Source organism: Narcine bancroftii, chromosome 14 (assembly GCF_036971445.1).
Source record: "Narcine bancroftii isolate sNarBan1 chromosome 14, sNarBan1.hap1, whole genome shotgun sequence".
NCBI lineage: Eukaryota > Metazoa > Chordata > Chondrichthyes > Torpediniformes > Narcinidae > Narcine > Narcine bancroftii.
In genome coordinates, this window is record NC_091482.1 from 42490027 (window position 1) to 42507383 (window position 17357).

Genomic DNA, 17357 nt, shown 5'->3' on the forward strand with positions numbered 1-17357 from the left:
GCACAACAGAGAGGGCTGAAGGGCCTGGACTGTATTGTTTTATGTTTGAGGTAAGTTTTCTCATGATAGATTTAGCATTGGTATGGACAAATATCGGAATCAACAAAATGTAAAAGTGCGTAATTGGGAAAGGGATAATTATGCTGGTATTAGGCAGGAACTTATGAGAGTAAATTAGGAACTGATGTTCTCAGGGAAATGCACAGCAGAAATGTGGAGGATGTTTAGAGACCACATGTGCGGGGTCCTGGATAGGTTAATCCCACTGTGACAGGGAAAAGATAGTAGGGTAAAGAAGCCATTGTTGACAAGAGAAGTGGGCCTGCTAGTTGAAAGGACATAAGGTTCAGGAAGGGCTCATGAGAATTGTGTGTTTGCAGGAAGGATCTGACCTATGAGAGCTAGAAGGGGGTACGAAAAGATCTTGGAAAATGGATTAAGGAAACCCTGAGGTGTTCTACATGTATATGAAGAACAGAAGGATGGCTAGAGTGAGGGCCAATAGGGGATAAAGGCTGGAACATGTACTTGGAGGCAGAGGAGGTCTTAAAGGAATACTTTGCTTCAGTGTTCACAAGTAGGAGGGACCTTGGTGAGGTGAGTGTTGAATAGGCCTATGTGCTGGAGCATGTAAAGGTTAAGAAAGAGAAAGTACTGGATCTTCTTAAAAAATAATTGGATAGTTAAATTCTTAGGACTAGACAGACTATGCCCCAGGTTACGACAAGCGAGGGACAAGATTGCTGGGGCATTCGCATGATCTTTGTCTCCTTCCTGGCTACAGGAGAGGTAGTGGAGGACTGGCAAATGGAATCCCTTTGTTTAAGAAGTGTAAGAGGGATAATACCAGGAATTAAAGACCAGAGAGTCTTATGTCAGTGGTGGGAAAAGTATTAGAGAGGATTTGTCGGGACAGGAATTATGAACATTTGGAAAGTATAATCTCAGGAATAGTCAGTATGACTTTGTGATGGGCAGGTAATGCCTCGTGTGACCAATTGAGTTTTTCAAGGAGATGACAAAGAGAATTGAGGAAGGTAAGGCTGTAGCATTTGTCAAGATCCCCCATGGTAGGCTCATTCAGATTCAGCCTCCCCTTCCGAAAGTCAACAGTAGGCTCCTTGGACTTGCTCGTGTTGAGTCCGAGATTGTTCTGGCACATCACCAAATTTCTAATTTCTGCTCTACATTTTGACTCATTACCCAATACTCAGCCATCAACAGTAGTGTCATCAGTGAATTTATACAACTTTTAAAGCGTAAACTAATCATAGGAATTTGGTGTTGCAATAGCAATCAATTAAAAGGTCTCAGTGACTGGATTGTGGATACTCGGTCAGGTGACAGAGCTCTCGGTGGGTGAGCATTTCAAAGATTGTGACCACAACTCCTGACCTTTAGCACAGCCATGAACATGAATAGGAGCAGACGATAGGAAGTTACACACTTCCACCCACACCTCCTCCCTCACTATCATTCGGGTCCCCAAACAGTCCTTTAAAGTGAAGCAACATCTCCCAAGCTCACATGTCTGTCCATGGCCTCGTGTACTAAGGCCACCTGTAAATTGGAGGAACAGTACTTGATTTTCCATCTGGGCACTCTCCAACCAGGTGCCATTAATATCAACCTCTCATCTGCTATTTCTTTGCTCACTCTCCTAAACTCTATTTCAGAGTTTCTTCAACACTTTCTATTCCACCACCTATCTTGGTGTCATCTGCAAACTTAAGCCACAAAATCACTCAATCCATAATCTAAATCATCAATATACATTGTAAAAAGAAGCGACCCCAACAATGACCCCTGCAGAACACCACTAGAAACCAGCAACTAACCAGAACAGGTGTCTATGCTCCAACCCTTCAGGCGGAACCAGCAGAAAAGGACAAGTTCTACACTGATCTGTGCAACCTCATCCAACGCACCCCTACAGCCGACAAGATTGTCATCCTTGGCGACTTCAACGCTCGCGTCGGCAAAGACTCAGAAACCTGGCCAGGAATCCTTGGCAAGCATGGTGTCGGCAAGTGCAATGACAACGGGCGCCTCCTGTTAGAACTCTGCGCAGAACAGCGGCTTGTCATTACTAACACCCTTTTCCAGCAGAGAGACAGCCTGAACACTACCTGGATGCATCCCCGATCCAAACACTGGCACCTCCTGGCTACGTTTTGGTGCGAGGAAGAGACAAACGAGATGTGCTCCACACCAGGGTCATGCCCAGTGCGGAATGCCACACTGACCACCGGCTTGTTCGCTGCAAGCTCAACCTTCACTTCAAACCAAAGTTCAAAAACAGTGGAGCCCCCGGAAGAGGTTCAATGTTGGAAACTTGCAGTCAGACGTAGTGAGAGGAAACTTCTAGGCAAACCTCCAAGCAAAGCTCCAGGATGCAAACTGCCTCACGGACACGTCTCCTGAAACCCTCTGGGATCAGCTGAAAACGGCCATACTGCAATCCACTAAAGAGGTACTGGGCTTCTCTTCCAGGAAAAACAAGGACTGTTTTGACGAAAACAACCAGGAAATCCAGGAGCTGCTGGCAAAGAAGCGATCTGCCTACCAGGCTCACCTTGCAAAGCCTCCCTGGCCAGAGAAAAAACAAGCCTTCCGTCTCGCATGCAGCACCTTCAGCGCAAGCTCCAGGAGATCCAAAATGAGTGGTGGACTAGCCTCGCCAAACGAACCTAGCTTAGTGCCGACATTGGCGACTTCAGGGGTTTTTATGAAACACTAAAGGCAGTGTACAGATCCTCACCCCAAGTCCAAAGCCCTCTGCGCAGCTCAGATGGCGAAGTCCTCCTCAGCAATAAGATCTCCATCCTCAATCGATGGTCAGAACACTTCCAATCCCTTTTCAATGCCAACCGCTCAGTCCAAGAATCCACCCTGCTCCAGCTTCCTCAACAACCCTTGAGGCTAGAGCTGGATGAGGTCCTTACCCGGGAAGAGACATATAAGGCAATTGAACAACTGATAAATGGCAAAGAAGCAGGTATGGATGGAATCCCCCCCAGAGGTCTGGAAGGCTGGCGGCAAAGCTCTGCATACCAAACTGCATGAGTTTTTCATGTTCTGCTGGGACGAAGGAAAGCTGCCTCAGGACCTTCGTGATGCCATCATCATCACCCTGTACAAAAACAAAGGCGAGAAATCAGACTGCTCAAACTACAGGGGAATCACGCTGCTCTCCATTGCAGGCAAAATCTTCGTTAGGATTCTCCTAAATAGACTAATACCTAGTGTCGCTGAAAATGTCCTCCCAGAATCACAGTGTGGCTTTTGCGCAAACAGAGGAACTACTGACATGGTCTTTGCCCTCAGGCAGCTCCAAGAAAAGTGCAGAGAACAAAACAAAGGACTCTACATCACCTTTGTTGACCTCACCAAAGCCTTTGACACTGTGAGCAGGAAAGGGCTTTGGCAAATACGAGAGCGCCTCGGATGCCCCCCAAGTTCCTCAACATGGTTATCCAACTGCACGAAAACCAACAAGGTCGGGTCAGATACAGCAATGAGTTCTCTGAACCTTTCTCCATTGACAACGGCGTGAAGCAAGGCTGCCTCCTCGCACCAACCCTCTTTACTATCTTCTTCAGCATGATGCAGAAACAAGCCAATAAAGACCTCAACAATGAAGACGGTGTTTACATGGTACTGCATGGATGGCAGTCTCTTCAATCTGAGGCGCCTGCAAGCTCACACCAAGACACAAGAGCAACTTGTCCGTGAACTACTCTTTGCAGATGATGCCGCTTTAGTTGCCCATTCGGAGCCAGCTCTCCGGCGCATGACGTCCTGTTTTGCGGAAACTGCCAAAATGATTGGCCTCGAAGTCAGCCTGAAGAACAAGTCAGCCTGATGAAAACTGAGGTCCTCCATCAGCCAGCTCCCCACCATGACCACCAGCCCCCCCATATCTCCATCGGGCACACAGAACTCAAAACGGTCAACCAGTTTACCTACCTCGGCTGCACCATTTTATCTGATGCAAGGATCGACAAAGAGATAGACAACAGACTCGCCAAGGCAAATAGCACCTTTGGAAGACTACACAAAAGAGTCTGGAAAAACAACCACCTGAAGAAACACACAAAGATCAGCGTGTACAGAGCCGTTGTCATACCCACACTCCTGTTCGGCTCCGAATCATGGGTCCTCTACCAGCATCACCTACGGCAATAGAACGCTTCCATCAGCTCTGTCTCCGCTTCATCCTCAACATTCATTGGAATGACTTCATCACCAACATCTAAGTACTCAAGCTGGCAGAGTCTGCAAGCATTGAATCCATGCTGCTGGAAGACCCAACTGCGCTGGGAGGGTCACGTCTCTAGAATGGAGGACCATCGCCTTCCCAAGATTGTGTTCTATGGCGAGCTCTCCACTGGCCACCAAAACAGATACAAGGACTGCTTAAAGAAATCTCGGTGCCTGCCACATTGACCACTGCCAGTGGGCTGCTATCGCCTCCAACCGTGCATCTTGGTGCCTCACAGTTCGGCGGGCAGCAACCTCCTTTGAAGAAGACCACAGAGCCCACCTCACTGACAAAAGACAAAGGAGGAAACACCCAACACCCAACCCCAACCCACCAATTTTCCCTTGCAACCTTGCCTGCCTGTCCTGCATCGGACGTCAGTCACCAACGAGCCTGCAGCAGGCGTGGACATACCCCTCCATAAATCTTCATCCGCGAAGTCAAGCTAAAGTAGAAGAAGAAAGAATCAAACCTGAAATCCTGTTCTCTGCCTTTTTTCTAAAGAGCTGCTGTCACTCCCAACTCCAACTACCTCCATCTCCACCTCCTCATCTCCACACCCTTGAAACAAAACCTCGGGAGCTGAACACTGACCCACTCCAACAGTAGATGCTCTGATTGAGCCTTGCTCCATTTTCTTGGCTGCTACCATTGTTCTAATTAACCACTCAATTATTAAATAACAATTTACAGATATGTCACTTTGGAATTCTGGTCAACGAAGCCCACTGACATGTCACTAGACTATCCTCACTCCCAAGTTCCCTTGGTCGGCTCATCCAGAAAATCATGAGGCATGGGGTCTGTGGAAAATTGGCTGTTTGGATTTGGAATTAACTTGCCACAGAAATCAGAGGGTGGTGTTAGATGGAGCATATTTTGCCTATTGATGACTAAATGTGTCCCATAGGGATCTGTTCTGGGATCCCTGTTCTTTGTAACTTTAATACAAGATTTGGATGAAGAATTGTGGGTCGGGTCAGCTATCTCACAGATGGTACAAAGGTTGAAGGTTTAGAGGGTTGTTGTAAGTTACAACAGGATATAGACAGGATGCAGAGTTGGGTGGAGAAGTGGCAAATGGAATTCAATACAGAAAATTGAAAATATGATGCACTTTGGAAGGTTGAACTTGAAGGCAGAGTACCTGGTAATGGTAGGATTCTTACTAGTGTGTTGGAACAGAGGGATCGGGGTGCAAGTCCAGAAATCAGTCAAATTGCTGCGCAAGTTGATAAGATGGTTAAAAAAAATGTGCAGATTGCTAGCTTTCATCAGTTAGGGGATTGAGTTCAAGAGCTTCAAGGTAATATTGCAGTTCAATAAAACCAAAGCATACTTGGAGTATTGTGTTCAGTTCTGGTCACCTCTATAGGAAGGATGTGGAAGCTTTAGAGGGCATGCAGAGGACACTTACTAGGATGCAGCATGGATTAGAGTATGTTTTCTGAGGAAAGGTTGAGTAAATTTCAGGAATAGAGTTCACTTAATAGAGGTAAGTGAAACATGAAAGTCTGCAGTCTCTGTGATTTTAGTAAAAACACACCGAAATGATGGAGGAACTCAGCCTGTCTTTCAGTGTCCATAGCAGACAAAGATATATTGCCGACATTTCTAGCCTGAGCCCTTCTTCAAGGAATTTATTGAAGAAGGGCTCAGGCTTGCAACATCGGCAATGTATCTTTATCTCCTATGGATAGGGAAAGACCAGCTGAGTTCCTCCAGCATTTTGGTGTGATTTTACTTAATAGAGGTATACAAAATGATGAGAGACATAGATAGGATAGAGAGCCAACATCCTTTCCAAGGGCAGAAATAGTCAATACCAGTGGACACTTGTTTATGGTGAGTAGAGGAAAGGTTAAGGGAAATGTCAGAGGTAATTTTTTTTACATACTGGAAGAGGCTGAATCAATAGGGACATTTAGGTCATGCACATGGATGTAAGAAAAATGGAAGGTTATGGTTGTGAGAGAGGGAATGGTTAGATTGATGGTGGAGTAAGTTTACATAGGATGGAACAAACTTGTGGGCTAAGATGCCTGTATTTTGTTCTACTGCAGTCATTCTCAATGGGGGCCATTTAAGGGGGGACCACAGACTGAAATCATAAAATATATTTTGTTTTTATGTAGTCAGTAGGAGAGAAACAGAAGAAACCTCCTAAACTTAGGGGCCATAGCTATAAAAAGGATGAGATTGGGTGCTCTACTGTTTTTATTCATTTTTTTATTTTTCAGAAATCCCAGCGGACGAGGTGCAGTGCCTAAAAGAACATCTCCACAGTATAAATGCTCAGCTTGAACAGGTATGCATTTTCTGTTACAAATGATAATTACATTACTTAGTTTGTATATTTCCTAGCATACCCAGTGGTGTTAGCCACTGAGCTAACAGGTGGATAAACTCAGACAGCGCCATGATGGGCATTAATCTTCACTCCATTAATGACATCTTTAAGAAGTGGTGCCTCAACAAAGCAGCTTCATTCATTAAGGACCCTTCACCACCTAGGCCATGCCCTTTTCTTACTGCTACCATCAGAAAAGAGGTACAGGAGCCTGAAGACAAACACTCAATATTATAAAACAGCTTCATCCCCTCTTCCGTCAGATTTCTGAACAGACAGTGAACCAATGGACCCTATCTTACTATTTCTTTTTCTCCATTGAACCTTGAATTTATGGAATTGTAATTTATAATAATTTTGTTCCATGTTCTGAACAATCCTGCTGCTGCAAAACAACACATTTTGCAACACACTTTTATGACAATAAACCTGATTCTGATAAAGGTGGGAGGGTAGAAGAGAAAAACTGAGAAGTAAGAGGGGGAGAAGGAAGGGAAGGGGGTGGGGAGCTGGAGAAAGGGGACACAGAGATAGGGGAAGAGAGAGATCAGGGTCGGGGTTAATGGAAATTGGAGAAGAAGACACTAATGCTGTCTGGTTGGAGACTGTTAAGATGGAATACAAGGTGTTGCTCCTCTGTTTGCTGGAGACCATGGACAGATGTGTCAGTGTAGCACTGGTGTGTGGAATTATAATGTTTGGCCACCAGGAAGGCTTTGCTATTGCAGCAAACAGAGCAAAGGGGCTCAACAAAACAATTTCCCAGTCTGTGTCCGGTCTTCCCAATATAGAGGAAGTTGCATCATGTGCAGTAGAAGCCCCCTTCAGATTTGCAATTGACGGACTGTGTTGGGCCATGAATGGTGGTGAGGGAGAAGGGGTGGCCACAAGTACAGCATTTCTTGTGGTTACAGGAGTAAGTACCAAAGAGGCGAATAGTGGGAAGCTTTGAATGAAAGAGAGAATTACGGAGGGAGTGGTCCCTGTGGAAAGTGGAGAGGGGAGGGGAAGATGTACCTGATATGCCTGATCCTGTTGTTGGTGGTGGAAATGCAGAGATTTAATTTTAATGATACAGCATGGAAGAGGCACTTCCAGCCCATGAAACTCGTGCAGCCCAAATGATCCTACCAGCCCTGTACATATTGGAGGGTGGGAGGAAACTGGAGCACCCGGAAAAAACCCATGCAAGTCACAAGAAGAATGTTCAAATTCCTTGCAGATGGTGTGGGATTAGAACCTGCATTGCTAGTGCAACATTAACATCGGTAATATAGAGAATAGCATGTTGGATGCAGAGGCTGCTGGGATAGTAGGTGAGGATGAGAAACCTGTCTTTGTGATGTTTGGGTGGGGGAGGGGGAGGGCAGGAAGGGGCCAGGGAAAATGTGCTGGAAATTGAGGATATGGGGAAACCATGTTTTCTGAAGAAGGAGGTAGTCTTAAATGTCTTGGAATTCAGGGCCTCATCCTAGTTGCAGATGTGGCAGAGATGGAGGAATTGAGAGAAGGAACAGAATCCTTTCAGGTGATGGTGAGAATTTGAGATAACTGTGGGAGTTAGTGGGCTTATAGAAGATAAATAAAAAGATTCAATAGTAGAACTTCAATTGTTGATCTCCAGCTTGTTTGTGCATATTAACATTTCAAAATTGTCACCTCCAAATTTATTTTATATTATTTTATACTTGCATTAAAAACAAGAGGATGACTAAAGTGAGGATAGAACCACTTAAGAAGAGAATTTATATTTGAGAGTCATAAAGTGGGTCAGGTACTAAATGAGTACTTTGCATCATTGTTTACCAGGAGAAAATGGAATAACATGTGAAAAATCTCCATGTGTTGGGCATTCTGGGATCAAGAAATTGATGGTGTTGGGCATTATAATGAAGAGCATTAATATGAACAATTCCTCTCGGCCTGCTGGAATATATACCTGGTTATTGAAAGGGGCAAGTGAAGAGATGGCAAGGATCTTCACAAAGATCATTGTATTCTCACTGGAAACAGGATAGGTCCCAGAGAACTTTGGAGATGCTAACATTGTATCTTTGTTGAAGGAAAGAAAGAGTAATCCAGAAAAATATTGGGCACTGGCAGGGAAACTATTGGAAAGGATACTTTTGGACAGGATTTATGCACATTTGAAAAGTTATGGTCAGATTAGGAACAGTCAACTTGGCTTTGTGAGAGGTAGGTCCTTTTTTTTGAGGAGGAGACAACAGTCACCTACAGATTGATCAAGGATGCAGAGCATCTACAGGGAGATATGGATAGTTTAAGTGAATGGGCAAGTGGCTGGGAGATGGAGTACATTGTTGATAACCATGAGGACATTCACTTTAGAGTGAAAAATGGGAAATTGAATTACTGTTTAAATGGTGAAAAATAGTAGCATGCTGTTGTCAGGCTGCACAACAGTAAGGGTAGTGTGGCAGGTGTTGTCTACATGGACTGGTGAGGCATTTGACAAAGTTCCTCATAGTAGGCTGATTCAGAGGCATGAGATCTATGGAGAGTTGATAATTTGGACACAAATTGGCTGGCTTATCGAAAACATGGTGTTGGTGGAATGGCTGTTATTTGGGATGGAAGCCTATGACCAATAGTGTTCTGCAGGGATCAGTGTTGGGATCCCTGTTTGTGATATACATAATCCCTTGGATGAAAAATTAAATGTATAGGTTAGTTAGTCTGAAGATGATACAAAGATTGATGAAAATGCGGACAATTTTCAAAACGTACAACAAGATATAGATTAGTTAAAGATATCAGCAGAGAAATGGCAGATTGAGTTAAATTTGGTATGAAGTGATATACTTTGGGAGGTCAAAGCTAAGTGGAATATCTATATATAGTGAGGAGCAGGACTCTTAAAAGTGTTGATGCGCTGAGGGATCTGGGTATCCTAACCAATCAACTGTTTTTTTTAAAAAAATTATTTTTCACACTATGAACCATATTGATCAAAATACACATAAACATTTCCCTCTTGAATATACACAGTGTCATTTTCTCCCCTTTTTCCCCCTCCCTTCCCTCCCTCCATCACCCCCCCCCCCACCCACTCAACGTTCCACATATATGATACATTAAACCCATTAAACAATGTCATCACGCAATGAAAATAAACAAGAAATTTGTGTCATCTACTTTTACATACTGGGTCAGTTCATTTCGTCTTCTTCTCATTCTGTCATTTTAGGTGGTGGAGGTCCGCGATAGGAGTTCTCTGTCGTGGTCAATGTACGGTTCCCAAATTTGTTCGAATACTGTGATGTCATTTCTTAAATTATATGTTATGACGAGGAAACAAGCTGTAAACCCAAACAAAAATGGGAACAAGATCTAAGCATAAAGAATGAAACATGGGAAAAGCTATGCTCCGGAACTATGAGAAATACAATAAACACGAGGTTACGCATGATACAATATAATTGGTTACTGTGCCCCAAAAGTTAAATAAATGGGACCCAACAGGATCAGACAGATGTTTTCGCTGTAAGAAGGAAACGGGAACAACAGTACATGCAGTTTGGGCATGTGAGAAAGTGGAAAAGTTTTGGGAAGATCTAAATCAGATATTAAATAAAATCACAAAAAGCAACATACCAAAAAATCCAGAGATCTTTCTTCTAAGTAATATAAGAAGGAAAGAACTTGGACTCGATTTGGATGGAGCACAAAAAAGATTTATTATGATAGCCTTAGCTGTAGCAAAAAAATGTATTATGTCAACCTGGAAATTAGAAGAGAGCCTGAGAATACAGCAATGGGACATAGAAATGGATAAATGTATTCCATTGGAAAAAATAACCAATCAACTGTTCATTAACATTCAGCACATATGCCACTTCTGACGGAGGTCCTGGTTAGTGAGACTCACCAACAAGACCCAAGACCTACCTCCAGGTCCCATCTTAATTAATAGAAGAGAGAGAGAGAGAGAGAGAGAGAGAGAGAGTTGTGATATAAATGACTGTTCCTCTGCTTGGCAAACAGTGTTGAACAGAGTGCGGAAGGGGTTGCTGCAAGGCTCTCAATTGTTCACGATTTACATTAATTAATTGGAAAAGGGGACTGAGGGTAGCATTTGCTGATTACTCTAAAATGAATGGACTACAGATTGATCAAGGATGCAGAGCATCTACAGGGAGATATGGATAGTTTAAGTGAATGGGCAAGTGGCTGGGAGATGGAGTACAATGTTGATACCCATGAGGACATTCACTTTGGAGTGAAAAATGGGAAATTGAATTACTATTTAAATGGTGAAAAATAGTAGCATGCTGTTGTGCAGAGACCTGGAAGTTCTTGTACATGATTCACAAATAGTTAACTATAGTTTGCAGGTGCAGCAGGTAATCAAGAAGGCAGTGGGGCATGCGGGAGACCTAAAATGCTGGAATTTTTCAGGCTGGAATTCCTCATAATTTTGGCTTGAAATGTCACCCATTCTTTTTCTGCCACTGATACTGTTTAAGCCACTGAGTTCCTCCAGCAGATTGGGTTTGAAGGCACATGAGATTTTGGCCTTGGTTCATTGAGGGACTAAATTTTAGAGCAGATAGGATCTGCTGCAACAACACAGGGTACTGTTGAGGCTGCACCTAGAGTACAGTGTGGCAATTCTGATCTCCCTACTTGAGAAAGGAAGTACAGCAGAAGAGGCTCACCAGATTGATTGTGGAAATTAGGGAGTGTGCTTATGAGGAGAGATTAGTAGCCTGGGAATGTGCTCACCGGAGTTTAGAAAAATTTGGGAGATCTTTTAAAAAGTTAAAATTGTGAAATGAATGGAAAAGATAGAAGCAGGCTTGATGTTTCTCCTGGTCCACGAGTTTAGAACTGGAGGACCGAGCCAAAAGATTTGGGGACATAGATTTAAGAATGAGATGAGGAAGATCTGCTTCCTCAAGTGAGTACAGGTAAACGATCCTTTATCCGGACATCTAAAATCCGGAAAGGTCCAGGCAGCCAAGGGACCGGTGGTCGGGTGAGACGGCCAGGCGACTGGAATGGGGTGGGGGTGGATACAGCAGCACAATTCTTGTGGGCTTTCCGAAATCCAGAAAAATCCAAAATTTGGAACACACTGTCCCCCTTCTGGATAAAGGATCATGTACCTGTAGTGAATCTGAGGAATTTTCTGCTCAATGAAGGCATAAAGGCTGCCTCATTCAATGTATTTAAGATAAAGGTAAATAGTTTTATGAAGAATGGGAAATTAAGGTTACAGAGAACTGGCAGATCAGCCATGATTTAACTTATTTTTAAATTAAAAAAATATAATTAGACATACAGCATGGAAACAGGCCATTTTGGCCCACGAGCCTGTGCCGCTCAATTGACCAAAAATCCCAGTACATTTTGAACAATGGGCGGAAGCTGGAGCCCCCAGGGAAAATCAATGCAGACACGGGGAGAATGTACAAGCTCCTTGCAGACAGCGCAGGATTCAAACACAGGTCCTGTTCGCTGGCACTGTAATGGCATTGAGGTTATTGCCATTGTGCTGCCCCTTTGATTTTTTTGAATGGTGGAGCAGCCTCAACAGGTCAGATAGCTCCTATTTCTTGTTCTTGTATTCTCAGTGACACATCCAATATAATGCACTTGAAGTATTAGTTATAGTATGCTGGTGACATTCTGAATTTCTTCAGGCTTCTGAAGAAGTAGAGGTGCTGGGGCATCTTCTTGACCATCACATTGGCATGGTTGGATTCAGACAGGTCATTCGGGATATTTACTTTAAAAAACTTTAAGCTGTTTACTATCTCCACCTCAGTGCTGAGGGAAATGAGCCCCACCCCTCTTCTGGAAACCTGTAATCAGCTTTTTAGTTTTGTTGACATTGAGGGAAAGGTTGTTGTTTTAATGTCAAACTACTCCCTCTCCTTTCTGTGTTCTGTCTCATAGTTCTTTTGAGATCCTGCCTATGAAAATAGTATAATGTGAATATGATGATGGAGTTGGAGCGATGATGAACTAGTAATGGGAGGTTTTGTCATGTGTAGTTTATCAGAGATTAGAAGTAATAAAACTTAATATGCTGAATAATTTTTTTCTGATAATGTATTCACTTATGTTGTAATATTTTTTTCTCTAATTTTTCTTCTTATACATATATATTATTGTGTATGTCAGATGTAGATGGATGGAATTGCAATAAGCTCAGTCTCGTGGCTAGAGAAGCGTGGTGTTATATTCCACTATTGGAACACCAGCAGTATAATGGGGGAGGGGGGGAAGATGTATAACTCTTTGTTTCTTTAATCTTTTTCTTTTCTATGTTTTGTATGGAGTTAGCCACCCTGCTCCCAGGCATTGATGGATCTTCAAGAGGATGGACGGGGGGGGGGGGGGGGGGGGGAAATAATAAATTTGATAATGACCTTTGGGGTAATGAGTAAAACTGTCAAATGTTAGTTTTAATGTTAATGGTTTAAATGGCACAGTGAAAAGAAAAAGTTCTGACACACATAAAAAAATTGGGAGTTGATCTGGCCTTTCTTCAGGAAACTCATTGAACAGAAAAAGAACAACAGAAATTTAAGAGGGGATGGGTTGGCTGGATCATAGTTTCTTCATTTGGTTCAAAAGCAAGACCAGGAGCATGATAGGAAAGAATGTATCAGAGTTCAGGATGTAGTTGCGGATACTTCAGGTAGGTAAACTGCCAGATATATATGAAGTGTAGTCTTCCAAAGGCGCTATTTGCCTTGGCGAGTCTGTTGTCTATCTCGTTGTTGATCCTTGCATCCGATGAAATGGTACAGACGAGATAGGTAAACTGGTTGACCGTTTTTAGTTTTGTGTGCCCGATGGAGATGTGGGGGGGCTGGTAGTCATGGTGGGGAGCTGGCTGATGGAGGACCTCAGTTTTCTTCAGGCTGACTTCCAGGCCAAACATTTTGGCAGTTTCCGCAAAACAGGACGTCAAGCGCTGAAGAGCTGGCTCTGAATGGGCAACTAAAGCGGCATCGTCTGCAAAGAGTAGTTCACGGACAAGTTGCTCTTGTGTCTTGGTGTGAGCTTGCAGGCGCCTCAGATTGAAGAGACTGCCATCCATGCGGTACCGGATGTAAACAGCGTCTTCATTGTTGAGGTCTTTCATAGCTTGTTTCAGCATCATGCTGAAGAAGATTGAAAAGAGGGTTGGTGCGAGAACGCAGCCTTGCTTCATGCCATTGTTAATGGAGAAGGGTTCAGAGAGCTCATTGCTGTATCTGACCCGACCTTGTTGGTTTTCGTGCAGTTGGATAACCATGTTGAGGAAAAACAACCAACTGAAAAACCTCACAAAGATTAGCGTATACAGAGCCGTTGTCATACCCACACTCCTGTTTGGCTCCGAATCATGGGTCCTCTACCGTCATCACCTACGGCTCCTAGAACACTTCCACCAGCGTTGTCTCCGCTCCATCTTCAACATTCATTGGAGCGACTTCACCTCCAACATCGAAGTACTCGAGATGGCAGAGGCCGACAGCATCGAATCCACGCTGCTGAAGATCCAACTGCGTTGAGTAGGTCACATCTCCAGAATGGAGGACCATCGCCTTCCCAAGATCGTGTTATATGGTGAGCTCTCCACTGGCCACCGAGACAGAGGTGCACCAAAGAAGAGGTACAAGGACTGCCTAAAGAAATCTCTTGGTGCCTGCCACATTGACCACCGCCAGTGGGCTGATATCGTCTCAAACCGTGCATCTTGGCGCCTCACAGTTCGGTGGGCAGCAACCTCCTTTGAAGAAGACCGCAGAGCCCACCTCACTGACAAAAGACAAAGGAGGAAACACCAACATCCAACCCCAACCAACCAATTTTCCATTGCAACCGTGTCTGCCTGTCCCGCATCAGACTTGTCAGCCACAAACGAGCCTGCAGCTGACATGGACATTACCCCTCCATAAATCTTCGTCTACGAAGCCAAGCCAAAGAAAAGATATATGAAGTCCTGGACCTTGATGAATGTGTGTGTGCCAAATACAGATGATGAAAAAATTTAATGCACAATATATTTTTGAAATTAGCAGATGCACAGGAAAATATTTTAATTGATGGCATTTTTAATTTCTGTCTGAATCCAGTTCAAGATAAATCAGTAAGGGAAGTAACAAAGAGAAAAGCTGCCAAAACTACTTTGTTATTAGTGAGGGAGTTGAATTTAATGGTAGGATCATGGAAGATGAATAGATAGATAACCTTTATTGACATTGCACGTACAACAAAATTGAGTATAAATCCTGATGGTGCACATATACATCAAATAATAAAATATAAAAACAACACAATAAAACAATACAATATTCAGTTCATTTATAGCTCTGGGGTACAAACTATTTTTAAGTCAGTTTGTCTGTGATTTAATGGACCTAAAACATCTACCGGAGGGCAGCAGGTCAAACAGATAATGACCAGAGTGGTAAGGGTCCTTTAGGATTTTGGTTGCTCTACTGAGGCAGCGAGATCTGAATAAATCCTCTAAAGAAATCAGCGTGCACCTGTTAATCTTCTGCGCCTTACTGATGACCTTCTGAAGGTCCCTCTTGTCTGTTGCCAAGTAGCTGGCAAACCATATTGGAATGCAGTAGGCCAGAACACACTTGATGGAGCAGCAATGAACGGAGACCAGCAATTTCTCCTGCAATTTGACTTTCTTTCCTCAGGTCATGGAGTCGTTGCTGTGCCTTTTTAACTACTGTAATTGTATTGGTAGTCCAAGAGAGATCTTCAGCAAAGAGCATGCCCAGAAACCTGAAAGCAGTGACCCTTTCCACACAGTCCCTGTTGATGTATAATGAACCGGTCCTGAAGTCTATTATGTTATTTTGTTATTGAAGAGTTCAAGATAATTGTTTTCTGAACACCACTCTGTCAGTCTTTGAACTTCATCCCCGTAGGCTGTCTCGACTCCTTTTGAAACAAGTCCACCATAGTTGTGTCGTTTGCAAACTTGAAGATGGTGTTGGTAGAATATGTGGAGGCACAATTATGAGTATAAAGGGAGTAGAGGATGGGACTCAATACACATCCTTGTGGGGAGCCGGTAATGAGTAAAAGGATAGAGAAGCGATGAGTGTCAATTTTAACAGTCTGGGGGTGGTTCTTTATAAAGAGACAAATAGATTTGGAAAACCCTAATTTAACAAGTTTTGTAACCAGTCTGCTCAGGATGATGGTGTTAAAGGCAGAACTGAAGTCTATAAAAAGCATCCTCACATAGCTCCCTTGGTGTTCAAGGTGGGTTAGTGCAGTGTGAAGAGCAGTGACAATGGCATCCACAAAAGACCTGTTGCCCTTTAGGCAAACGCATATGGATCAAAGATGGGTGGAAGTATGCCTTTTATAGGTTGCAAGACCAGCCTCTTGAAGCACTTCATGATGACCAATGTAAGTGTTACTGGATGGTAGTCATTGAGATGCTGTTGACATTCTTCTTTGACAATGGAATGATAATGGCAGATTTCAGGCAAGGTGGGATGATGCATTTAGACAGGGACAAGTTGAAAATCTTTGTAAAGACTTTGGAGAGTTGGTTTGCATACTCCCTCCACACCCTTCCTGTCACAACATCAGGGGTGGTGGCTTTCCTTGGATTCACCACCTTCAGCACCCATCTTATCATACACCTGCACAGCAAAGACATGGCTTTTGGATGCTGAGGAGCGGGTTGTGTTAGTTTCTGCTGACTTAACGTCAAATTGAGCAAAGAAACAATTAAGAACCTTGTCACCACCAACAGTCATACCGTTGCTGGTTTTGTAATTGGTGAAATGTTAGATGTCCTGCCACACTTGCTGTGGGTCATTATTGATAAAGTGCTCCTCAATTCTCCTTTTATAGGACACTTTAGAATCCCTGATGCTTCCCTTCAGGTTGGCTCTGATGACACTATATAGTGCTCTATCGCCAGACCTGATGGCAGTGTTAAGATCCTTGATAAGAGTTTTGATAGATTGATAGAAGAGAAAAGTTTGCAAAGTTTTTGCCAAAATTAACAAACATAGATCAATCAGGCTTTGTGCAAAAGAAAAGATCTGTGGACAATGTAAGCGGACTCCTCAGTATAATACAATTGGCACAATCAAGAAGTGATCTAAGTGTTGGTGTGGTCCTGGATGCCGAAAAGGCTTTTAAAGACTGGAATGGGACTTTTTGTTTAAAGTGCTGGAGAGATTTGGGCTTGGGGGAAATTTTTATGAATTGGATCAGGGCATTATTTTATGAGCCCAAAGCTAGGGTTGTAACTAATGGACACATTTCATCAGCATTCCCATTGACCAGATCTAGTAGGCAGGGATGTCCATTATCTTCGGCTCTCTTCATTTGGTTATAGAACTGTAGCGAGAAGATAGTCGCCGAGATCCAGACATTAAGGGATTCAGGGTAAACTAGGAAGAACATAAGATTATTATATTTGCAGATGATGTGTTGATATAACTGACAGACCCAGCAATTTCATTGGTAACACTGCACTCTAAACTGGAAGATTATGGGAAGATTTACAGAATTTATATAAATTATCTCCCCTTGCTTAGGAAAATTGAAGAAGATTTAAACAGGTGGATGACTCTGCCAATAACAGTGGGTAGAGTTAACTGTATAAAAAGGAATGTAATGCCATGACTTCAATATTTTTTCAAACTTTGCCTATTATCATTGCCTCAGATGTTTTTTCAAGATTTAAATAAATATGTCAAAAAATTTCTTTGGAATAGTAAGGTGGCTAGAGTC

The 17357-nt window shown here is 43.2% G+C and overlaps 1 protein-coding gene across 2 annotated transcripts in view; it reads left to right on the forward strand.

The window, feature by feature from the left end:
* LOC138749470 (protein unc-13 homolog C-like) overlaps positions 1-17357 on the forward strand; it is an 877967-nt gene that overhangs the window by 88038 nt on the left and 772572 nt on the right. For both annotated transcript variants that reach the window (XM_069910841.1, XM_069910842.1), the window contains exon 6: positions 6505-6572. In XM_069910841.1, coding sequence (XP_069766942.1) covers positions 6505-6572 — 68 coding nt within the window. The remainder of the gene's footprint in view (positions 1-6504; positions 6573-17357) is intronic.